The sequence below is a fragment of the Cygnus olor genome, chromosome 9 (genome assembly GCF_009769625.2).
Source record: "Cygnus olor isolate bCygOlo1 chromosome 9, bCygOlo1.pri.v2, whole genome shotgun sequence".
NCBI lineage: Eukaryota > Metazoa > Chordata > Aves > Anseriformes > Anatidae > Cygnus > Cygnus olor.
The window spans coordinates 12,962,279-12,988,185 of NC_049177.1; the positions used below are offsets into that span (position 1 = coordinate 12,962,279).

Consider the following 25,907-nt stretch of genomic DNA (forward strand, 5'->3'; position numbering starts at 1 on the left):
GGCAGCGGCAGTGTTGGTGCCCTGCACGCGATGAGCAGCTGGCCTTTGAGAGGCCTTTGATTTATAGAACTTAATAGCTCAAAACGCCAAGAAAATCAAAGGAAATCCTTCATGATATACTCTGGGGAAGAAGGAAATGAAACCTCTTCAATACTGTGGAAGGGCAACCTGATATTTTTTTTTATGATTTTTTTTTTTTAACCATTAAGCATATTTTTTCTCTTTTGCTGACTGTGATCTGTCTTAATTTTGTGTTTGCTTTTCTGCTGGCTCATGTGTATGCTTTTAAGGGAAGCGCTGCCCCTTTGAAGGCAGCTCCAACAGCTGCCAAGAGAGGCCCAGCTTTGCATGGAAATTTCCCTGTCAATTCCACATGTGCACCTGTGTGTTAGGGAATGGCAACTTTTTTGGCACTTGGGACAAAGATAGCAGGTATTTTCAAACCTACTTTTGAGCCCAGAACTGTCAAGTTAAAAAACAAACAAACAAAAAAAAACACACACAAATTTTTTTTTTTTTTCTCCAGGTGGCAGTCACTCAAATGAGAGGACTACAGAAATCCATTCCAAGTTAGGCCCAACTCCCTAAATGTATTTTTTTATAGGCATGTACAGCATTAATGGGGTCTGCACAACTGCTCTATTTAAATTCCTTTTAACTATTCCCATCTCTTTAGACGTTTTTGTGAAATTTTGTGTGAAAAACTCAGCAAACTTAGCCCTGGAAATCAGTTTACAAGGTATTTTTCCATTATCATTTTCTGTTCCTGTTTCCTCAGCTAACCTTTTTTTCCCCAGTATTTGTACCTCACTTTGTCCAGTCCTTTTGCCATTGCTGTCTTAGTTACCTTCTGGTTCTGTGTTCATCATCTCCTATCGTCTCTCAGAAGAGAAAAAACACCACACGATGCAACTGTTCAGTAAGTTACTTCAAAATAAATTATTTTTTAAAATATTTCTATCTGGGAATAAATCAACTCAACAGCATTGTTTTTTTGTTTGTTTTGTGTGTCTTTTTTTTTTCTGTTCTTGTTTTTACCTCTTTAGAGGGGTTATCTCTGCCTTTTGGTAGCAAATGAGAGGGTTTATTGCTGAAGAAGCAACAGATAAACTAATATTTATTTTTCATGTTGCCAATGACTGTTCATTAGTGCATCTGGAGAAAGATGAGAAGCAAGATTAAAGGGGTTTGTATACGTGCATCTGCCTTAATATGGAAGTGAGCTTGGTCCAGCTATCTGGCATTAGAATAACTCAGTACAAATTGCTTTAATTAAATACCTAAGTCAAATGTGGATGCTTCCACATAGTAGGGCTGCTTAAAAAGGGAAATACCTGAAGGAAGCTATTAGGAGGGGAAGAGAAACTGAAAGACTAAGGAAGGTTAAACCTCACTAAAGAAAACCTGATAAAATAAATCCTCTCCATCTTTTCCCCTGCTGCACACACAGATGTTTGCCAACCCCAGTGGAACATGACAGATTACAAAGGAATTTCTTCCAGAGGATATCTTCAAAGGATGTTCACAGATGCATTTTAAAATAAATTGGGTGGGTATTGAATTCACATCATTATACTATATATACTGCTCATTTCTTCCTTAGTGGATGACTCTTGGGGATCCCTCTCATTAGGTCCCAGACAGGAAAAAAAAAACTTATTAACTGGAGGACTGTCTAATCTGTTTATTTTTATTTTATTATTATTATTATTTTTTCCCCTTGATCAATTAGTCATCATCCACAAAGACCATAAACTCCAAAATGCACCAGTTTTCAGTCTCCCATGGATAGTCTCTCTTTGGTGAAAGCACAGTCATTTTCAAGTGTTCTTTACAAAAGAAAATATGAGTTAAAGGAGAACTTAAGCCTCCACCTCAGCTGATGAGGTTGTAAGTGTACTCTCAACTTCTGAGTGGAATAATAAGTTTGTTCCTCTGTACAATTTCTGGTGTTATGAAGGTAAGAAAGAAAAGGTGTGAAGCTCAGCAAAGGTCCAAACCAGTAGTCAGTAGTCTTAAGAGAAAATATTTACCCTTCAATAACATAGGCAAAGAATTCAGTTCATATTTTTCTGAGTATCGTGAATATCCTGACAGGATGTGAATTTCCCTTCATATGTAATAATATAATATAGGGTGGAAATAGCAGGAGTAGAATCTGGGAATGCTTTCTTTTGCACTCTAACTGTGATTCTTCTCCAGTGTCAGAGTATAACCTCCATTTTGCTCTATAAATGATCTTTTACAACTTGATGTTTAGTTCACTCAGTCTAAACCAAACTTTTTTCAATATCTAGGACAAACAAACAAAGAAAGATGACTTTAAGCGGTTCGATTACATTCTTATTATTATGATCTGCCCATCTTGCTTTTTTTTTTTTTTGCCTGCTCCCCTCGAAGATATTTAGAGAGGCTATGCCCAGGGATAAAAAATATGTGGAATTTGGTGCTGGTAAATTTAAATGAAAGCCTGAACTGAAGGGAAAAAAATCTTTTATTCTGTTGCTCACTGGAAGGAACATTTTGCTTTCTTTACACTTGCTGTGCATACAGTCTAGGACCCTGCATATGAGCCTGGAATACTATCAAAGTCATAGTGCTTTCCCTCCAGATGGCTTTGTTCATTTCTAGACCTGCCATTAGAAAGGAAGAGGTAGAGAAGACACCAGAGTTCAAAGACAGGTGTTAAATATTGATAAGAGACAGAAGAGGCAAACCTCTCTTGGTGGAGAACTGAAAAAAGATCTACAGCTATTATTTTACTGATGGGCTATTTTAAAGATGTAATGATTAATAAATACCATGCAAAAGGTTAATGAGCATCTGCTGTTATTCTTTCTCTGAATACAAGAATTAAAAAAAAATCACTTCTGGAAGATAGCTTGAATCTAGGAGCATGATTTAAAACAGCTGGGCAGTTTAAGATGATAAATGGAAACATAAGTGTTTACAAAGCAAAATAAGAGGGGGATGGGTTCTTGCAATGGTTCAGGGAAAAGCCTGGAACTCTGAAGGGAATATGCACTGTGCAGTGTGGTACAAGGATGTATATATATTTGGGGGAATCCCAGATCCATTGTCAAAGCAAATTCAAAGCACAGAGTTAAATCCTGGAGGTAGAAGAAATGTATCCAATGCATGAGTGATTCCATTATTCTCCTTTATGTTTTTTGTAATTTTCTCACATCCTTAGTCTTTGCTATTTTCTTTCGTGGGGTAGGTTGTTTTAGACAGAGGTGGTCCACTAGTCCAATTAGGAATCGTACAGCTTAACTCTTCTCTCATGGGACAAACTGGTAACTTTGAGTAATGCATTTTTTCTTCATTTCTGCTCATCTCTTTAATCGCAATTCTTTCCATTTACTGACTTCCCTTCTTTTTAAGCTTTATGCTTATTGATTTTTGAAGATAACCATTAAAGACATGTACTCATTTCCATGTACCATGAAGTTAGTTTCAGAGTTCTCAAAAGAACATCTGCCGAAGTAACGAGGACTGACAGTTCACTGACCTTTGCTCATGAGACAACACAAAGTGCTGTCTTATACAATCATAAAAGTGAAGCACCTTTGAGTCATTTATTAAATCACTACCTTGCTTTGTTCTCAATAAGCAATGAATTAACCCTTCTTATATCTAGGAGTCGATAATTCAGCCACTGTTAACTTTTATGCAGCTTTATGTCTCAGTCTGGCTCCCCTAGAAATGCTAGCAGAAATATTCTTTAGTTTTTCTCTGGAGCATGTCCTAGATACGCTGGGGACTAGAAGCCTAGGTACCCACAGGTGAGTGTTCATTGTAGCTGGCCAGTATTAAATGCTCCACAGTGGTTTGTTCTTTTAGCTCTTTAAATCACAGCCACAAATTATTTCTTGGTCTTTTTTTTCAGGAGAATGAAACATGACATTGGCAGCAGTAAGCACTTCCATCTCTTGTCTTAGACTCTATGAGAACCTACAGCCCTGTACACAAAGCAAGAGATGTGCCCAGAAATGTATGCCAAGGAGCTGCCTAGGCAATGAGAGACTGAGGTATGTCTTAAGCTCTTTCACTGGGACAGAGATCCTTATTTTGTAAGTGGTAAGGAATTATGTTCTTCTCTTTGAAATTCACTTTGTGAAACCATCCCTTCCGAGTCTGTTAGATGAGCCAACCTTTCTGATAAAACCTTTACAGAACTGAAAAAAATTGCTGATACATACAGGCTTTTCTGCACATCTAGGTATCTGTAGATGCAAAGAAATAGGTAATAGTACAAAACTGAGGTGACGCTGATCTGACTGTTTGTAAGACAAGCCTCATTTCTGGAGAACAGCTGAGCACTGAGGGATAGGAAGGCTCAAGATGACTCCTGGCTGCCAGCATGGAAGAAAGACAAAGATTAAACAACCATATAGCTGTGCTCTGCATCATTGTGGGGCCACCTTTAACTCTAGTATTAGTAAAATAGTTTTGGGGATCTCCGTTTTTACTTACTGGGAAAAGACAGATAGCACTTTGATATCTAGATGTTTCAGTCAGTACATGTTTGAATCTTCCTGTTGTTGGATATGCTGTTATGTATTTGTCTGAATGAAGCCAATGCCTAGTTTGTTTGTTTGTTTGTTTGTTTCCCAATGAAGGGAGACTGGATGATAGCAGGCTGCATGAAACAGGAGCAATCATATTCTTACTAGCTCATTTTGCTCTCTGGTAGTATCAATCTTACGCTTTTGACTTTTTTTTCAGACAAAATAAGCTTCCACTCCTAGTTACTTGCGTATCTGTGGGTATGGACATAATCTTGTAGGCAACATTAGAAACTCAGTATTCACGAGTGCATTTACTTCTGCAAATTCCTGTTCTGCTTATAAGAAAAGGTCAGGGTAGTTACCACTGTGTAGTAAGTTAACACATACTGATTTTTCTTAATTTGTGTTGATTTTTTTCAGATTTCACCCACAGTAAATATAATTTATTCTTTGCAAGGAGAAAAAAATTAAGGCTCTGGGAGGTTAATGAACTTGTTTGTTCACACTGTTCTAATAGATTACATGCCAGAGTAGGAGCCAAAAACATGAATTCTGATTGTGTTCTGAAATGCACTTGCAATGTAAGAGTACAGTTCCCTGTGGTTCATTTTCCCAGACAGACAATGAACTATGGATCTCTTCTTCTGAGGTTAATTGGAGTCTCTGTACCTTTCCTTAAATTAAAGAAATGCCCTGAGGAAATTGATGCACCAAATGTGTCTCAAGAACTTTACATCCAGTTTAAGGTGGAACTCAGAAGGGAAAGTGGTGAGTGGTGACCACAAGCTGAATGCAGCAGCAAAACAGTGCAGTGCATACCAGGTATGCAGGTAACACGCATACATTCCAGGGAAAAGCAAAATCACTGCCACTCTTAGCAGTTTCTTATTCCTGAAAAATCTTGAGGAAATCCGCATTTTATACACAGTACAACTAGGGTACTTTCTAGAGCTGCAGACTGAGTTACTCTGTAATGAAGTATTGATTTTGCAGCTAGAAAGGTCTGATCATTTCTGGCTGAGAAAAGAGGACAGACACCTAAACAGTTTGTGCAGTGCAATAAAGGGAGCAGGTTCCTGCTGCCCCAGCATTTGCTGGAGTCAACAACTAATGGGTTGTATGAAAAAAAGAAGGCTTTTTCTTTTTTTTTTTTTTTTTTTAGGATGGCTCTGAAACTGGAGGGTTGTTTCAAGCCTAATTCATCCTTTTTAAATCCTACTTGGATAAACATTAGCCTAAACTACCAGCATGTTCTAGTGCAAACCCTGAGAGAAAACGTGGGCCCCATGAGAAGGTGCTGTTTTTTTCCCCAGGGATCAGAGAGAATAATGCCTGCTGAACCGTGGGAGTCAACTCTGTAACAGATAGGTTTTGTCTTCTCTGTGGACGTTTTCAAGTTCTAGGTGTTATCTTGGACAAACAACTGGGGAGCCAGAAGGCCTTAAATGCTGAGTAGCCACTGTGAGTGAGCAGGGCTCACAGTAGTAGCAGTATACAGTACTGTTACACAGTACACATCTTGTGTAATCTCCTCCTTGCTCTGGCAAACTGCTTTCATCTGTATGTTGTTTTCTTGAAAACATGGATGATGGGAAAAGTAGTAATCTGTCCTGTCAGACCTAAACCTGTAGGTGCAGGACATGGGCTTCTGTTGCTTTTAGAATTCCTTCTTTCTTGTAAAGTTAATTCTGGGTACACAATCTCCTTGGCATACAATACATGAAAATAAAACTCAGCTCTTCCTTACACAAGCAGGAGTGCTTTCGGTGTGCTCTTTTGAGATGGTTTGTGGTTCATGTTGGGTTCCTGACTTAATGATTTCACAAGCATACTTTCAAAAAAAAAAAAAAGCTGACTTTCTCAAATGGAAAACTGAAGTGTAGAAAGACTTCCTCCACTACAGTCATACTGCTTCTGTCAGTATCATAAAGCTAACCATCAGCCTAGTGAGTCAATGGTTGTATTTGGAGCTACACCATATTGGAACCCCTGCAGGACAAGCAAGGTGAAACGTTCTCCTTTTTCCCAGGGTTTCGGTATGACACATTCTAGACATATTTCAGAGCCAAACTCATTAAAATCAAAACCAACCAACAACAACAACGTTAGGAAAGATTTGGTTTCCTGATGGGAAAAGCAAGACTTTCAGTCAAAGATGAACTCTAATACCACTGTTAGGGAACGTTGGTGAGGCATCTCATCAGATCTGATATATTCTGTGTATCTTTGGAAATTAAGTACTGAATCAGGTGAGAAGCAAAGCCTTTTAATAACCTTACAAATTTGAACCATCAAGGAAGCACTTTTTCTTAACATCTCTGGAAAAAGAAACAACATCCTTTGAAGTGGAGACAGGTTGGATTTCAGAATGAAGCAGTTTCACCGATTTAGACACCTGCTTAATTAGAGGATGAATGCAAAATCCTTAAACTTTAAAAGGTTTTATGAGGCAGCACTTCAGAGAATAAGCATTCCTCTAGCATTGGCAAAGAAGAGCTGCTAGCTATTATCTTTGGAGATGGATCAAAAATGAGTATATTAGCAAAAAGCACTCTACATAGATGGTGAGAAGAGCTGTATGTAATTCCCAAACCTCAAACAGGAAGCGTTTTGAAAGAATCAAGGAAAACTGGAATCATGGGTGCTTTAGAAACACCACTCAAATCATCATGAAACCAGAAAACAAAATGAGTAAGAAAAAAACAAACAAAGAAGCAGGTAGGTAGATAGCAGGAATACAGTCGTTTAAAGACTTTTATTTTTAATATTTATTTCATAATACTGTTGTGGTTCTATGGTCTTTACCCAGCCCATTTTGGGAATACTAGCAGAACCTCCTAAATATTACCAAAACAGGAGATAAAAGAGATAAGCAGGAAAAAAAGAGCCTTTCTAACAGAACAATGAAAAGAAGCTCATGAGAAGTAGCTCTAACAAATGGTTGCAAGAGCTAAGGTCTCTGCTCTGTCACTTAATGAAATGGTAGAGGCGCAAGCACTATAATCAGCATCTGATGATAATAATACAAGATTAAATTTTTCTCCTTCAAAAGAAGAGAAACTGCAATGTTCATAACTGACAAGTGATGAAAACAACCAAACAGCAGGGAGTTTCCTTTTTCCAGTATAGTGGCCTATATGAAGACAGAAAAGTAATGCAATCCGAATCAAAACCAAGGGCAAGGCTTTTAATATGGCACACAGTTATTGCAAAAGACCTCAGTCTTGCTCAGATCTGATTGTTTATGTAGGAATGGAAGTTTTGATGAAATGAGTCCTACCTGTTGTGTGGAGGTATGCTGGCATTTACCCAGGAGACTGCTGCAAGTATTGTGTCTCTTCAATAATATTAAGAGCTCCCAGAAGAGCATGTAGGCACCTTTACATCTCACTGTATTTATTACAAGAAGAGCAAGAGAGTAGTTGCATGCTGAAGAAATAAATCATTCTTTGCCAGAGTATGGCCAAAGTATTGACTTCTCTAGCAGTAATCAAGGTCTATATCCTTTATTCAGAATGTGACCTGAGCTGATTAAAATCTTACTTAAGATTTTTCCATCTTTCTAACTTACGAAGATGTTGAAAAACACTCAGAAAAAAATACAAAAATTATATTAGAAGACAGCAATTTCCAGCTGTGGATTATTTATTTTTATTCCCATTCATAGCTCACTGTCCTTTACAAAACACGGTTTCCTTTAACTTTTCAAAGTAACCTTGTTCTTCAATGTCTTAAAAGAAGAAATATCAGACTTCTTTTTTAAATTGCCTTTATCATGTTCAATGCTGAAAACAAACTAAAGAAAACCGACAAATTTATTCAATAAAATATAAAGATATATACTGCAAATAAAATGTACTTGGGAAACAGAAATAATTATTATAGCTTGAATACAGCTTAGGGCAAAACCAATATATTTTGGAACTTAAAATACCCAGGATGCAACTAATGTAAAATACAAATGTAAGCAGCCTATTAATTCCTGTAAAATAAAATGAACTAAAAAAAGACTAGGAGGCCACAAACTAATTCTTTAAAAATCTAAATGGCAAAGCACGTATTTTGCTGTAATATCTACCCCAGTGTATTGTAAACATTCATACTATATTAGTTCTGATATTGGAGTACAGTAAATACAGTAAATGGTGGTATGATGCAAGGTATAGTGTATTGACTTCCATTTTTATTCCAATACTGCCCCATATGATAAAATGGTATACGATAAACATCTCATATATTATTGCTGCTATGTTACCCTGCTCTCTCATTCAACTATGTAATTTAGAAATAGGTTTCAACTGTATTGTTCATCCCTAATGTGAAAGCTCAAATATTCCAGTTAAATTCCTTTTCTCATTTTTAATGACGCCACCAGCAAACATCTAACTGTTTTCTTCACTGCTTTGTGGACTTGTCAACAGTTTTTTGACTATACATGATTTTAAGCCATATACTGTAGTTTTCCTGAAACAAACAAACAAAAGAGCCAAAGGGGGAGGATATCCTCTTTCACGAGAATTGGACAGACTGTTAGCACTACATGTACCAAGAACAACTCCAATCAGGCGAATTTGTGTCTCTGTGAAACCCAACATCCCATTTTGTTTTTCTTCCAAGTATGGATGTTTTGCACAGAGTAAAATACAATTTTAAAACAAACAAGAAAACTACCTTCTTTTTGTTCGTACTCAGGAGGAAATTTCCCTTCTTCTCTGTAGAATAACATAAGGTTACAGGAACTCACGAATTTGTCACCGCTAGCCTGGAAAACGCCAGGTCATTTTTATCTGAAAATTAATGCAAAAATATACAAGCTTCATCAGAAGCCGAATATGGTTGCTTTCCTTCTCCGCTGCTTAAGTTTCTGTGAAAATATCAAAGCTGTGATCTGTTCTCTCCACCAAGTCTCAATGAGTTCCTGAGGCCAGTTTAAGACCTGGATCTTACATTTTAACATGAAGCAGAAAAATCAAACTTGATCTGCCTCAAGGCCTGATCTATATCAACAAACCTCTGAGAAAGACTTTCTCGCCTAAAAGATACTCACAGTATGAACAGCTCCTCTTAGCCTCCAGATCGTACCAGCTGTTTCTCTTGAAAAGGCCCCTGCCATGCCCCTGGAAATGGAAAATGCCAGAAGACTCACGGCATCCCATGTGTTATGGATTTCCTTTTGAGGCATGATGATACTTATCTGATCAATGGCCCAAGGAATGTAAAACTGTAATGCAAATTTTGTAATCTCTGCAGTTACTCTTGATTTTCTGCACCTGCAAAAAGATGGGAAGGAATTCACATTCTTGAGCTAGATACTAGGCTGGGGTAAATTTACATAGCTAAACTGAAATCAAAGGAGCTGTGCTCATTTATAGGAGCTGAGTCTGTTGCAACATTTTATACACACAGAGAAATCTCAAAATCTTTTCGATTTCCTAATTTCATATGTGTGGCGGTTGTAAATATTTCATATTGGCATTCTTGTTAGAACGCTTCAGATCTCGTTTTTAGAAAGATCAAATGATCTTAGTCAATATACTCTGCATTTAAATAGAAAATTAGTGTTTACCTCAAAGCTTGCTTACAACATTGAAGCAATCTGCTTTAATTTCCACAACTTTATCCTTGACACTACAGCACAGAAATGCTTTGGATAGTCCCTAATTAATTAAACTTCCTAGTTGTATATGCATATACAGAAGTGGGAGAGTTACATTAGGATCTATATTCTTGATGTCCCCTTGCTTTCCTTTTCATTACAGAATACGCTACAAATCTGGGATAGTTTACTAAATTATGCAAGAAAGGTATCTGACTATTTCCATTTTAAATGCATTAAAAATGCCAGCACCTATTCTAGATGTAATAGCCTAAGAGCCTAGCCTACCTCGTAAACACGGAAGACATATGAAAACATATTTTTGTATTCACCTGGAAAGTAAATTTTACAACTGTGTATTTATAAAGAGTTCATGAAACTAGCAATGCATTTATTTTTCAAATGAAATGTCCATAGCCTGTAGAATAATTCAGACAGGTGCTAATTAGGTGTACAGAAAGGCCACTGAGGATAATTTATATATCTCCCTGCAAAAGAAAAAATGACTAAATGTTAATTGCTTATATTATGCAACAAATGATTTTTTAGAATGGCACTAAATTAGCTGCAAATATTATAATTACAAAGTAGTGGGTAATTTACTAAAGATTAATTGAAATGATTAAGTGCAAACAGCATAATTTTGCAAGGTAATATTAATGCATTTTGCACAGAAATGAAAAAAAAACCCTCAGTGGTTGTTACTGGCTATTTAATGAAGTACTTTACATGCCTCAAGAAAGCATCAGTAGCCTCTCTCTTGTGTGCCCTTCTCTAAAAAGCGTGTTATATTTTTGCAGTGAAAATCATTGTAGTGTTGATAATAATTAGAATGTGTAAACCAGCCTATTATAAAGACGGACCTGAACTCAATTGCATGGGAGTGACACAAAAATATTGTTGCACAGTCTGTGTCCAGCAGCCTTTTCTGAAAGCTGTAGCAACTGTGAATATTTACTATATAAGAACTTAAGCAACTGCAAACACTGTTTAAATACATTCCTCATAACCAGCCAAAGGAGACATGCTTTAAGCAAGATTTGAAAATACTACTACACAACAATAGTTTAAATTCATTTTCCTGAATTCAGTGCAGCAGTTTCTTGCATACAGGCTTCATATTGTGCTGTACGTAGTGCAAGGGAATGGGGCTGAATCTGGAGAGGAGAAAGGGTCTTGAAAAATTGTTTTGGTCCAGAATGGGTTTCTTATTTAGGCTTATTCTCTATTTCAAATGCAGGATACTTTTCTGAGTTTATCATCTATTACAATCCTTTGGCCAATATTTATTTTTTGTGGCTTAATATTTAATACAACTCAAAATGTTGTTCCTTAGAGAGTGACAATGCAAACCAGAGAACAATTCCAGACTTCAGGGGCAACAGGAGTTACGACATTATCACGTTCTTTTTAACTGAGGCATGCCGCAGCTGTAACGACATTGACTGTCACATCCTTCAGTTTTCATTAATGCACATGCCATATGTCATTAAAAACAACACTGTGAGTAGTGAAATGCTGTAAATGAAAATAAATGTCTCAAATGCTTTTGGCTAGTTGTAATGTGAGCACTTCTGATATCATGCTGGTCAATGTGCAAGATACATTTTAGGAAAGGCTGAGGGAGCTGTCTCTCTTTAGTTTGGAGAAGAGGAGACTGAGGGGTGACCTTATAAATGTTTATAAATATATGAAGAGTGAGTGTCAGGAGGACAGAGACAGGCTCTTCTCGGTGACATCCAATGATAGGACAAGGGGCAATGGGTGTAAGCTGGAACATAGGAGGTTCCGCTTAAATATGAGACAAAACTTTTTTTACAGTGAGGGTGACAGAGCACTGGAACAGGCTGCCCAGGGGGGTTGTGGAGTCTTCTTCTCTGGAGACATTCAAAACCCACCTGGATGTGTTCCTGTGTGACCTGATCTAGGTGTTCCTGCTCCGGCAGGGGGATTGGAATAGATGATCTGTCACGGTCCTTTCTAATCCCTAACATTATGTGATTCTGTGAATGTCCCCTATATATACAGACCCATATGCAGAGAGATGAAGGAAGATTGTGCATCAATTACTTCCCACTTAAAAAATCAGCTGAAATCCCCTTGAATCCCCACGTTAGTTAGGAATTTTTGACCGTAATTTTAGCTAAGCCTTAAAATCTGCTAAATATGAAGAGTCCCAGTCAGCAACATAAGGACTTCCTGGATTGTTTTCCTACTCAGTATCTTACTTTAATGTGCTTCAGCTCTTTTCACTCGAACAGGTCTTGCTTAAACCTAATCATGTGCAGTATTGAATAAGAACGGTTCAGTAAGTCTGTGCAAAAAGGCTCATCTAACGTTAAAAAGAAGACTGCACACAGCATCATTAGGACAGTATTGAGAAGACCCATACAGCATAAGAGAGTCAAACTGAAAAATTATGATATGTGTTACAGTCCTGGTAACAAAATAAAATAGGGATATATTAAATACAGATCTGATTTAAGAGATCAAAGAGATGTGAATCTCATAGCCAGATACCCATACCCAGAGCCTATGAAGTAAATGCAGCTGGACATAATTATTTGTGTTGCTCTATCAAGCTCTGACAGATATTTATACCTCAAAAGGTTCATTACTGCGTGAGAGATCAGAATCAACAGTTCTTTACACAATGACAGAGTACCTGGTTCAGGACAGGACATAACACTGGCAACAGGTGAGCCAGGAAAAAAAATCAAGGCCGAAAACAAGTTTTTGTAGAGTACACGAATTGCAAAGAAAGTGCAATTCATAGCAGGTGTCTGTGAAGTTGCCTTAAGATGCAGTCTAGATTCTCCTGCTGCTCTTTGCTGCTGCTCTTTGCCTGCCCAGTCCCTATGCATAAACATGGAGAGGTGTAAAAGCTGTTGAAAATTAGGGGAGAACACTCAGCTCAGGGCCTTGGAAAACACAGCTGGAGGTTGCCATGCAATGGCAACACCGCAGCCACAGGTGCTTTTGTCCATCTGTGTTCACTTTTCTCCCTGATACTTCCATAGCCAGGAAGGAGAACAGTGATACACAAACCACCTGAAGCTCTCACATGAACCTGGTGTAACATGTTGCCCAAAGAACAGTGAGACACTAGGAACTGACTGTATGTCCATGGCAACTTTGTCTTATTTGTTAAGAAGCCTACATCGCTATCAAGAGAAAATTATAGATTGTTTTTACTTACAAATGCATGACAGCAGTTACTTTCCAACGCTGGCATTCAGAAATGCTGGCACAGCAAAATATTAAAAGAAAGTCATAGCAAAACAATAAACATTCAAAAAGCAGTGGCTAAATAAAATTCATAACTGTTAGGCAAAGCTACAGCAATGCTCTTAGACTGGTGTGTTATTTTACGTTGAGATTACACAGACAAGTTCAAAAGTATTTTGAATTTAGACCTTTGAAATTACTGAGAATTACAGTCTTTGATATCAAACTAAGATTTTGCCAAATAGGCATCTTGATCATTCAAAAAGAAATGCTTCCTGTCTGACACAGGAACTTTATTTTGCCTTTGCTAGTACACATTTTTTTTGTTTGATGGAAAATACTCTTTTTTATATGTATGTAACTGATCCTGAGAAAAATAACAAATTATCAGTAAAAATATACTGCATGGCTCTTTACAGCTGCACCATTTCTGATGCACATTATGAACAGATTTCATGCCAGCTTGGCCAGAACTCTTCTTACAGTGTAAAAGTACATCAGCGTGAAATGCATTAATAGCTGTTGAATCCTCTGTTCTGCGCCTATTAAAGTATTGAGTCCAACAAAATAAATTGATGAATCTACCTCATCCCACTGTTTGAATTTGTTCTAGTTTTGTCACAGCAACTTGAAAAGGGTTGTCTTGTTTAGCTTCAGAGATGAATGCTACATCATAAAAATACTAACCAACCCCAAAATTCAAACACTCAATTTTTCACATTTTTTTGATTAGCTATATTAAAGGTTTAGCAACAGCAAAAAGTTCCCTGGGTGAGTTATTCCATACACACTTACTTTCAGGGTTTCTGCACTTGCCCTGCTACAGCTAAATACTAGGATAGCTGCATCACTGGTCTGAGCTAAAACCACAGAACTTTTAGAGGAAAGACCTCAAAAAGACATGCAAGTTCCAGGTATTCAAGTTCCCACTCTGCAGGTGTGAAGAAGAGAAAAGGCCAAGCTGCCCAGCAGAAATCTGTTAGCTTCAGAGCTCAACCCTGAAACCACACCTCTATCCACAGGAATCCTGATGGAGACTTAAGTGTGCAAATGCTGATGTGTGTGCCCGAATAACAATGACAGTATCTCAGTTGTGAGAATACTAAATTAGGGGTCAGGTTCACAAGCATGAAAAACCTTTGAATTTCTTCAGTGAAGCCACAGTGATCAGTATTACCTGAGGAGCTGGTGATATGTTAGCACCAGAGGTACGTTTCTGTGTCCGCACAGAGACCAAACTGTCTAACAGCAGCCGTCACAACTGATCCTTTAAGACTGCAGGAATGATACTGTCCTTTCATAGTACAAATGACATGACTTGCACACCCCCTCAGGTAAAAGTGCGCTTTTCCAAAGGGCACTGAAAATGAATACAAGTTGCACTTTTAATTATGGTTCAATAGACTGGTGCAGCTCAAAACTCCGGAAAGTACAGGACAGACATTTTTGTACCTTTGGGAAAACTGATTTACATTGATATGATTTGGAAAACACTATGTAGTGATACTAATATCCTTTCCATTTTGAAAAATCAGAACTCAAAGTATTTCATGTTAGCATAAGTATCTTCTTCCATTTTATCTCCTTGTTCCAACATGAAAATTGAATTATTTTAGAAAACTTAGCTCTTTTCATTTTAGAGACAACTCTTTCACAGCTGGATGGTTCTGGTTACACTTTTATGTCTGTAAATATGAACTCATAGCCCAAATTAAAAACAAAACTGAAGCTCCACCTCTGCAAATATATTTAGACATGTTCACTAATGCTATCTGAAAACATACAAATATAGTGAGTCTTTGTCCACTTATTGTATACTTGTCTTGTATTATTGCCATTTTATAAAATGGCACACAGTAATACTGGCACATGGCACCTTTTTTGAATCAGCATGTCTTTCATAATCAAAGTTGCCAATAAAATGCCTGAAGCTGTAAGATACAGGGTTCTTTCTTCTGATTGACAATGGCTGTGTGGCTCCAAGTATCAAAAGTGGTGTTTTACAAAAAACAAAGGTAAATGTTTTACATTAAATCTTATAAAACTGTACATAATAATAGTCTACAACATGAAAATGGCCATTAAACTGTTGTAATAGTTATGAAATGTAGTAAGTATAACAATTATAATGCTTCATAAATTTATCATTAATCACTGTATTCATACAGTTGTGTTTGTATATATATATTCAATGGCACTGTAAACATAGTTGTAAAACACACATTAACTCTTAACCCATTAGAAGTTATGATAGTACTTTTCATCTGAAAAGTTAAAATGTATCAATGTATCATTAATTTTTAAAAAAATAGCCTTCTAATATAATGCATATTTTGGCATTTTCTAGGATAGCAATCATGATGAGACATTATAGAGAATGTTCTAGATTTGATTGCTTTACATTTACAACTATCATGATACAAAATTTTAAACATTAAATGTAATTAAATAATACAGAGCTTATGAAACAGATGATTTGAGAGATCCACAATGCGCAAAATCTAGTTTGTGTGTAATGGGAGTTCCTGGTAACTTACATCTCTGGGACCTTTATGGAAAATTTAAGTCATTTTCTCTTTAACATCATATATGCAAAGTTTGAACTGAATTATCATTTTTTTTTGCTCTGTACAAAACCGCATTCAACTTCACAAAACATTATTATGCTTGTATTTCCTGTTGCTGGACATGGATCCAGTAAGCCTTGAGAGCATATGCTTAAGCATTTGGTAATGGCATTTTGTAGGGCAGGGAAACTCACTATCTATCTCTCAGTAAACGAAGTGTTTCTAATTTTTTCCATGGTTAAGGCAACTATACTGATATATTAGACACACCATATGCTTTTATGTTGCTTCCTACAATCTAAACAGTAAGAGTGAAAAGTTTCAAACATGCTTTGATCTTCTTGACCACTTAGGAATTTCATCAAGCTGGTAAGAGTACTTCACATTAACATGGTTTACAACTGTAGACATAGCTTATTAGCTGCTCCTTGGAGAAATAACGTATATATTGGCTTAAATTTGAATACTCACCATTCATTTAATTTATCAGAAAAAATTAAACAAAACCAGCCAGTGCGATTCCAGTGAACAAAACTGAGAAAAACAGTAACACACACATACACAATTTTTGTGTTCTCAATTATTTCTACCCCATAACTTAAGCTACTCAGACTTCTGTCATCATTCCCTCTGTATCCTGGGTAGGCTTTGTCAGAAGCTATCTTCAGACACTGTAAGTGATGACACTTCCTATCTGCCAACCCCAGCAGATTGTTTAATATTTATTCTAACATATCGCATAAACTAGAGAGCCATTTAACTTTGTTTTCTGTGGGTAAGGCTGTAGGTATAAATGACAGTGAACAGAAATGGTTGTGCAGTGGCTGCATTGCAATGCAGCTACAGAAGACAATGCCACAGAACTGCTAGTGCTGTTAAAATAACAAGTGAGCAACTCAGGGCTGGATTGCTCCCGCTTCCAGTTACACTGTGTTTAGAAGATGACTTGACAATGCTTGTGGTGGTTGTGGTGTCAATCTTTTTCACAGTTGGTTTTGGTTCATTTCTGTTTTCTGGATGGGCTTTCTTGTCCTTGAGTATATCTGAAAACATGAAAGTAAATGTAAGATTAATCACATGTCTTTCAAATAGTGGCTTTAAATCCTGTCTATGGCTAGAACATGTTGTACTCCAGCGTGAACCATGTATGGAGAGTGATGGGCACTTATATTAATGTTGCCCAGTGGCCGCAGCGTTTTGCTCAGCACCCGGTGTTTTGCTCAGGAAGTCTTCTCTGGCTGGCCTGCTCTACTTGTAGACACAGCCTAAACCCGGTTTTAGAACCTGGCTTTCTCTCATTAATAATACATTTGGTTTCACCTGGTATGGGAACTGGCTCATGCTTTAAAGCATCATGCTAGGGTTGCCTGGTTTTGTAACATGCCCCAGTGAAATACCTGTCAAGTTGTTGAGTTGCCAACAGTCAACTAACAGTAAACTCGCCAGTTTCTTTTCGCATTGCCTTAACCTTAAGGCAGTACATGACCCCTGGACAACCTGGCAAGATAGGCCATGGACACAAAGAACCACAGAGGTGTGTCATGTGCCTTGTTCATCGACACGGGCAAATAAAGTGGCTACAAAGAGAAAATGCTTTGAGTTTTATTTCATAGTTTTTCTTAGGAAGTACAAGGATTTTGTTTGTTTGTTTTGCTTTTGAAGTATGGAACAATACTGGTGTTTTTTTCTCTCTTTACAGATGCATTTTGGGGCAATTTGGGGCATCTTTTATATAAAAGACTAGATTCCTAAGAAAGTAGCAGAGTTTCCTTGCAGAAACACGTATGTTTAAGATGAAGAAATGACTGATAAGGGTCTCCATTTATCTTGACATTCCCAGGCTACTTGCAAGTATTATTGCGATCATATTGTTATTGAACCCTCCACTAGCATTGTGGGGAAAATCCGTGTTTCCTCTGATGATGGAATGATCTGTAACAGCATAACCCAGTGCCTGGCAAAAACAAACAAACAAACAAAAAACAAACCAACAAACCAAAAACCAACCAAACAAAAAAAAACCCCAACCAACCAACAAAAAATTCTTACCTGGAATAATTTAAAAATTAACAATAATTGTTCAGGTCCGAGCTTACAGGATATTGTGTGATACTAATGAATGCAATGCATATACACACAGAAAGCAAATGGCATAGGTTTGTAGTGCAAATTCAACAACAGTCCAATCTTAAAATAAAAATTCTGAATCACTGAAGTAAGTTCCTGACAGAAACTGGAAAGACTAGAAGTATTCCAGAAATGTAGATGCAATCTGAGATCATTGTCTGCATGTCAGTATTTCTGACCAGCCATCAATAAACCCACTTGATAATAAAAATGAACTATTGTACTGAGAAAGCACACGTTGTTCTTGCCAGTATAAACTGTAAAAGAAATGTAATGAATTCCTCCATTTTATCATAATATCAACATTAATTCCAGAGGAACCTGTGATTCCTAGACCTGATTCAAGGCTGACTGCAAAGAAAGGACACTGGCTGGCAAGGAATACAGTGGGAAAAGGACAGTCTGCTGCTGCACTCAAAATTCATTATGGCAAACTGCAGACACAGTTTCTCTTAATTTCCAACTTGCGATGGAGCTAACAGGAGGGGGAGAAAAAGCATGCTATAAATGTTTGGAAAATATCAGTATTCTGAGGACACTTAAAGAAAAATGGACAACCTTCAGATTGTCATTAAAGTAAATTAAGAATAAATCATGGAAATAGGTGTGTTCTGACACTGCCGAGACTCCTTTCCATCACTGTCATTCTCCTTTTCGACTGCGGTAAATGCGCTATTTCTCTGCTGCCTCTTATATCATCCCAGCCTGCTGACTTCAGCTCTCTGGGGCCAGCTGATTAAATTAAGACCTCACTCAGGTAAATCTATTCCCCTCTTTCACTTGGCCATGTCCAGCATTGTAACTTGATTGGCCTCTATAAATCGGGCAGACTGAAATGTATTAATTCATTTATTTTCTTAATATTGACTTAACCAAAAATCTAAGGTAGGATTTAATACTATCAGAGAGGTTGTTGGTTTTTAAAAGCTTTCCTCCCAGTGACTGCTAAATGCACTACATAACAAGCGTTAAATAATACATTAGAAAATTCCGCCTTCATCCATGGGAAGGACTAAATCCTAAGATCTTTGACTTTACAGTGGAGTACTGGCCATGATGTTATTCATGGCCAATTCTAATTTAGGACTTAACTGTGCAAAACTGGTATTTTATTTCAAATGCTCTGTTTTCTCTCTTCTTAAAATTAAATAAATAAAAATAGCCTCAGTCTTAATTCAGTTCAAGATCTTTTTCAATCTTATATTTAGTTTTTTAAATGCAAATTTCAGCAGTGTAAAAATTTCATGTTTATTTTTCCAGTTTGCTGAGAGTTCCAGTTGCTTACTCACTCCAGGGTTTTGGCAGAGAGACTCAGAGTTAAATGAGTTTTTCTCTCAAATCTTTTTCTCAGAGTCGGGGATGGTTATGTTCAGTCTACTACTGACATTCAAAAGGCAAAAAATAAAAATAAAAAAAAAAAACAGTGAATATGCTAAAAAAAAAGTGTGAAGACTAGCATAGAAATGAAACTCCAGTCTCAACAAAGCAGACCCCAGATGTTCAATACACGTGAATCAACCCCCAAATCATGACTTCATAAAACCAAACAGAGCCCACAACTTCTGTTGACTACTGGTCTGTTCTAGTATTTACCTTCTGTGTTTTGAAACTATATGGTTTACAACTAAAAGCTTTCTCCATTGCTAGAAATTTTCTTCCCATCATCATTCCTTCTCTCCTTTCCAGAAATGGCGTAGTTTAAATCCTTGAAGACTTAGCTAACCTCAGGCTGATGTACACGACGACCTTTGGATCCTGGTATATGATTATTCTACACTGTTACTTTTCTAATGTGATATATTTATTATTTCAGTATATAGTTATTATTACATTCATTATGAAAAAAAATAAATCTGTGTTATACTAAATAGTGATGGTAATGCAGCCACTGTAGCAACTACTGTGCTGTGCCCTTAATCCAGGCTTCCAGTGTGAATACTCAAATCCTGCCAGAAAGGTTACTCAGTGAAGGCAGCTGACTGCCCGAGCACCCATTGTGAACAGCCTTTTGGGACTCTTGCCAAGGATTAGGTCTGTTGGGGTCATGGAAGATTGCCCTGAATCCCCTTAGGCACCATGGTTCCTGCAAGTGCAGAGAACAGCTCCCTGAGTTCAGAAGATTGAGTCCACTTCCTTAGCTGAACTTTCATACGTGTTAACTGCAGTTAAATTCACATCTCGACAACATAAACAAAGCACATAATGAAAATTACTTGACCTCGATGTTTAGAGCATTTAGGATTATCTTCACCTCAAAGATCTAACCGCAGATTGCTACCCAGTAATGCATGTGCCCCTTGGATGGCACTGAACTTCTCATAAATACTTATGTGGATCAATACCATTCCTCAGAGAGACTAGCCAGGATAAAAGGGAGAGTCAAACCTGTCATTGTCATCTAATTTAGGAACACAAAACCTCCCCTACGGTGAGGGCTCAGCATGCCTTTCAAAGGTGTTTGGTGCATCACACGTTAAAGCACACCTTAATCTTAGCCAGTAATGACACAGGGGAAAAATAAGGCGTTTATTCTTTTTTTAGGTTATCAGGTTATCTGACACAAGTTCAAACCATATTGTCAGCCCAGATGTTAGTTACCCCTCCTTAGCGTAAACCTTTGGCAGTTTGCTGCCCTGGTTCTGGCAGAAGTTATCAAAGATGTAACTATTGATTGGTGTACTGGCATGCTATTGCTCTGTAATGAACAGCATCAGTAAGGCCTACTTAAATGTCTGTAGAGGTTTCCTATTGTCCTGCCAAGGGATGAAATTCATCTGCTTAACAAAACACCCTTTTTCCAGTTTTGCCCTTCTCTTAACCCAAGTTCTTTCTCTGTGATTGCAAACCATCAGTGTGACAAAGAGTGTTCCCCTAAAAAAATCTGCCAGTGCCACTGAACAACGCTCAACAACATCTCCACTGGAGTGATGGGGAAATGTCAGGACCCTCTGGACAGGCCACCACTGCTACCAGCACTGAGGAAGAGAAGGAGACAAAGATGGGAGGGAAGGGCAGATGAGCGGAGTGATCTCACGCAGGGGGAAGCTGGATTACCTTTTGGGAAGCTAAGGATCATCACACCAGGCAAATGTACGTATTGTCACAAGTGTGCAACCCCGGTGAGGGTATTTTGAATAAACACAAAACAGATTTGCCAGACTAGTCCTGTAAATAAACATTCTTCCTAGGCTTTCATGCAAACATTGTGCTTTGAAAAGCCTGAATGTCAGCATCTATGATGGCATATTAATGCCCTGGTCTTGAATGTCTCATCAAGGTTGTAATGAGACTGACACCACAGGTCTGCAGTGGACTGGTCAGTCCCTGCATTTACTCTCCATGTTGTACCTCAGTTGCTTGATAAGTTTCACTTTGATCATCGGCTTGGTTTTGGCTGACAGCTTTGGGAGAAAATTAAAGCAAGGTGCAACTCGGTGGAACAGGCTCTTAAATTACAGTAGATGCTGCAGTGTTATTATTAGCTTTTTATCACCTCTGGTAGCAAAAGCTGAAATTACTTTTACATATTCAAAGCAAGGAACACTGAAATTGCAAAACAATGCTGTCACCATGAAATGTAACAACAATTTCCAAATCATCTATTATCTTGACATTAAGACCAGCACCAACTATTTCCAGTTAATAGTTGCAACAGCCATGGAAACAGAGACACTGTGGAAACAGGAACAGGAGAACTCCCAATATGTGATGAACTCACGACACAATTCCCAAAATTTGGGGCCTGCCACTGCCCACTATATAACATGAGTCAAGATTACAGGGATTAATCGACCTGTTCCGTTTTAGTTATGCAATCTTTCTGTTTCTCTTTTTAGGGAGCATGTAACTGGAAGAGAAGTTGGCTTAGGGAGAGCAGTTATAAATCAGGGCTCAGATTGTCTGTGTCCAGTTTTTAATTCTGCAGTAAGCTCAGTGCGATCTTTGGCAGATTACTTCCTCCTGAAGGACAACAAGCGAACTACTTTATTTTGTACACACTGCATTCTGAATTTAAGTTCTTCAGCGTGAGAAGAACCACAGCCACTCTCCTCACGAAATAACACTGGCTGGGATTTTCAGGAATTGCTGTTATAAAAAAAGTCAAATGTAACAAAGAAAAAAATGCAATAAAGAAAAGCCAGGAATAACTGCAAGACAATTTGAAGTATCTGGTGCCTGGAAGCCACACTTATATTGAATGACAACTCCTTCCCCCATTCCCAAACAATCTGTTGTCTATATACATTCAAATGCAAAATATAAATAAATATAAATGTATATAGAATTACACATGATCTCAGCTGTACTAGTGTAAGGAAACCTGTCACTGTATTTGTTTGGCTTTTGATATACAGCTGCCATAGCAAACCCTGCATGATTTTCATGAGCCACAATAAAATTCTATTAGTTCTGAGGGCTGAAAAGTAAACCCACACGTATAACCGCCTCAGCCCCTGCAATGGTAAATGTCAAAATAAAACAATCCATCTTTTCCTTGGAAAGAAATAATCTAACCTAACAAACCTTGTGTGATTCAGCAATAGTTCCATTAATCAGTCAGTCACTCGCTAGAAAAGGTTTTGTCATTTTGTTTATATTAATACAGGACTTATTCAAATTCAGACAAGCTGAAAGTATAGGCTTAAAACATGCCAAACATCTTTTACATTTCCTGGAAACATCTGTTTTTAGTCTAGTCCTAGGCACATGTTTGTGGTTGTATGTTTAAACTTGTTTAGTTTGCCAGATACCTCGTACATACTGCAGCACAGCTGACATGATATCCTGAAACACAGCATGGAAGTATCTGTAAAACATGATGTTCCCAGTAAATCTGTTGAACTTTTGTTGTAACTTTCTTGTAATGAAAGAAACAACTAAAAAGCTCTGCGACAGCCTCCTGCCATCGCTGTATGGTGCAATTAATTAGTTAAGTTTAGAAATTCTGTACATGCCTTGCTGGTAGTATCCAGAAGACTGAGAGCGATCCTGACACTGCATGCCTCACATGCTCAAACCTCCTATTAAACTTAATGGGAGTTTGGGGGGATGAGAGGAATGCAGGATTGACCTTTATGGTTAAAGATGAATGTGCGCTCTAGACTTCAAAGATTAGGTACCCCTGCCAGTCTGGAGTGTGCAAGTGATCAGCACGCCAAGTGCCAAAGGCATCTGCTAAATATCACACCACAGCTCAAAGCTGTGTAATTAAGAAAAATATAAACTGGCTCAAGGAAGAAAAATATTAGTAATAATTGAAAATGCTTTGGCTGTTGCTTTTGTCCTGATGATCTCATTAGTTTTGGTTACAGAAACAGTTCTCACACTGGCTGACGTGGGGCATGGTTTGTTTGTGTTCTCATTCTACCCACATCTTTCCCAGTTAACTTTTATTGCTCAACACAAAGGTCAAATCGAAAGCTTAATTAACTTGTATATGGGGAAACTATAAACTTATTTTAGAAGGGGGAGTACAAAAACATTTAAGGCCATCCCATCTCCTCTCCCCCAGACACTCCTCATTTTCTTGAGAAGAACAAGAGCATGTGCTGTTGGCGTCCTTTCCCTTAAGGGGAAACTGCACCTTTGCTTGCTTGAAAATTTGCATGTTATGAATATCCAGCCTTTTCATAAGCTGGCAATTGTATTTCCAATTGACATTTGTAACCAGGATTTTAATTTAGCTTCGCAGCTCTAAGCAGACAAAACTCCATTTTATAAAAAGGTTGGATATCATCTTATGCTAGCAGCAGTGTAAGCTTCAACTTACAGCGAAGATCTGAACTTCATCTGCTTAACTTTAAACAAAGGTTGTACCACCAAAATAAATACTATTGCCCACCTGCTTGAAATTAGGCGTATGTCTCAGCCCTGAGGCCTAAAACTGAACAGCAGCTTCTCTCTCAGCTGAAAAAACTCACACATCATACAAGCACCCTTTACAGTTTTTCCATGCCAAAGATGAGAAGATAGTCACACAGCTTGAGAGGACGGTCAGGTCTGAGTATGCTACAACCTGTAGACCAGCAACGTCAGTCCACAAAAGGCCTAGGCCTATGTGTGACAATTTTGCTGCCACTGAGATTCATGATTCATGAGATGAAAGCTCCTGTTCAGCCACTGTCTCGTTCCCTGGATTCTTCAGTTTCCGTCTCCAAAAGCCCTATGACATTAAGGTTTCTGCTGCTGACTATGCGGGCAGGCCCTGGGGAGCTGTGAGCCCCGCGGTCCCGTGCCAGAGGTGGAGGAAGGCCTGCAGCGCTCCTCTCCTCTGCCAGGCCCTGTCAGCGTGGGCTCACAGGACCACACCAGAAGCTAACAGAGCAGATGTCTGCCAACAAGGGCAGCAGTTAAAATGTTGACAGAAGGTAGCTAGGCTCAGATCCTTCCCGTGGCTGGTTTACGAGGGGTGCTTGAACCCAGGTCTCTCATGCCTTATCCTGTCACCTTTGAGACAGGTGTCTCCAAGTGAAGCAGGCTCTGCTATGTGTTCTAAGCACTTGGGTCTACCCTGAGAGCAAACTGGACTGACATACACTGGAAAGAGCTACTCAAATTAATACTTAATATCAGTACTCAACAAATTAAGACAGCAAAAACAGAAGAGATGATAGAAACTGCTCCATGCTGCTTAGTGAGGTCCATGTGTCTCCCTCCACAAGGAAATGCCAAGAGGGCAGAGAGGTGGGCTGCTATCTATTCAGGCCACAATGCTCTCCCATTTTAGCATAAGCAAGTGTCGTATCTGTAAGGCATGGGCAGAGGAAAAAAAATGACAGAAGAGTTCCCCACCCACCAAAGAGCTCAGTGACGCATGGCCCTTTTAACTCACAGCTGCCTCTGAGAGGCAGAATGGACTCAACACATGCATTTCAAGCAGCCTGACTAAATCCCTGAATATAATAACCACAAACAAGGCATCAACTTCCAGCATGGCAGTCACGAAAAACCAACCACAAATATTTCTAAAAGACATCTGAAAGGTTCTTCTCTCCCTGCAAACACAATGCCGTTATCGTTCTTCACTCTTTAAAAGCCAGTGAAAATTTTCCTGTTATTTCCATTATTACTTCCATTGCTCCCTAAAAACTTGGACAGACGTGATTCCTGCCACAAGATTTTCAAATCACTGGAACCCAATTTCCTTCATACTAATGATGGTGTCAGTGAGAATTTCAAGTGTTTTCTGTATGTCTGTTATTTTTTTAGCAACTTTATACTAGCAATCTTTTTAAGAGGTTCTGATAGGATATAATCATAATTGATGTTTAATTACACAATAAACACTGAAATTATATCAATCCATGTATCATCTGATTTCTCTTAATGTGGATGACAAAAAAGATTAGCTGTAATGCCAATGGATAGTTCTGGTCCTTAAATACATCAGTAGGAAACATTTGTTTATTGAATCTTGCCAGCCTTTCATTTCAGTGAGAATTGAAATAAAAAGAAACTGTGGCATATTATCCCGGATTAATCATTTTAGACCTAATATCAAGAGCAGTAAAGGAAAACATCACAGCATTAGACTTGCTTTGGCTCTAGTATGGGAAGTTTAAATTAGTCGTTTCTCCTGCTCTAATTTGGCAAATATTCAGCATGCATATCCTCTATTTCACATTGCTAGGTTTATCCGGCCAACCAGAACCCCAGCTCTATCACAGCCGACAGTTATTGACAGAGAGGATGATTAGAGCCATCACTCTACTGAATATCTGTAGCAAGAAGAACATGTTTCATGGAAAAAATACTGAGCAGCTTAAAAGCATTATCTTACTAATAGCATGCAGTGAAACTGATGAACCCTTATCACATTCAGCAGGATGAAGAATACCCAAATCAACACAAATGTAAGGGAGATACACAACCGAGCTT

General features: G+C 38.1%; 1 protein-coding gene and 1 long non-coding RNA gene across 4 annotated transcripts in view; one reads left to right on the top strand and one right to left on the bottom strand.

Annotated features, from left to right (window-relative positions):
- The first annotated feature begins 489 nt into the window (after positions 1–489).
- LOC121074899 lies at positions 490–15,977 on the top strand. Its single transcript, XR_005822604.1, has 3 exons — positions 490–919; positions 1,451–1,549; positions 3,890–15,977. It is a non-coding gene; the product is annotated as an uncharacterized LOC121074899 (long non-coding RNA).
- LOC121074895 (glypican-5-like) overlaps positions 8,150–25,907 on the bottom strand; it is a 427,275-nt gene continuing 409,517 nt past the window's right edge. For 2 of the 3 annotated variants that reach the window (XM_040567528.1, XM_040567527.1), the window contains one exon: positions 15,001–16,945. In XM_040567528.1, the coding sequence (XP_040423462.1) occupies positions 16,743–16,945 (203 nt within the window). In that variant the 3' untranslated portion in view covers positions 15,001–16,742. Of the gene's footprint in view, positions 16,946–25,907 lie in introns of all 3 variants that reach the window. The other variant, XM_040567526.1, reaches the window with a different exon arrangement.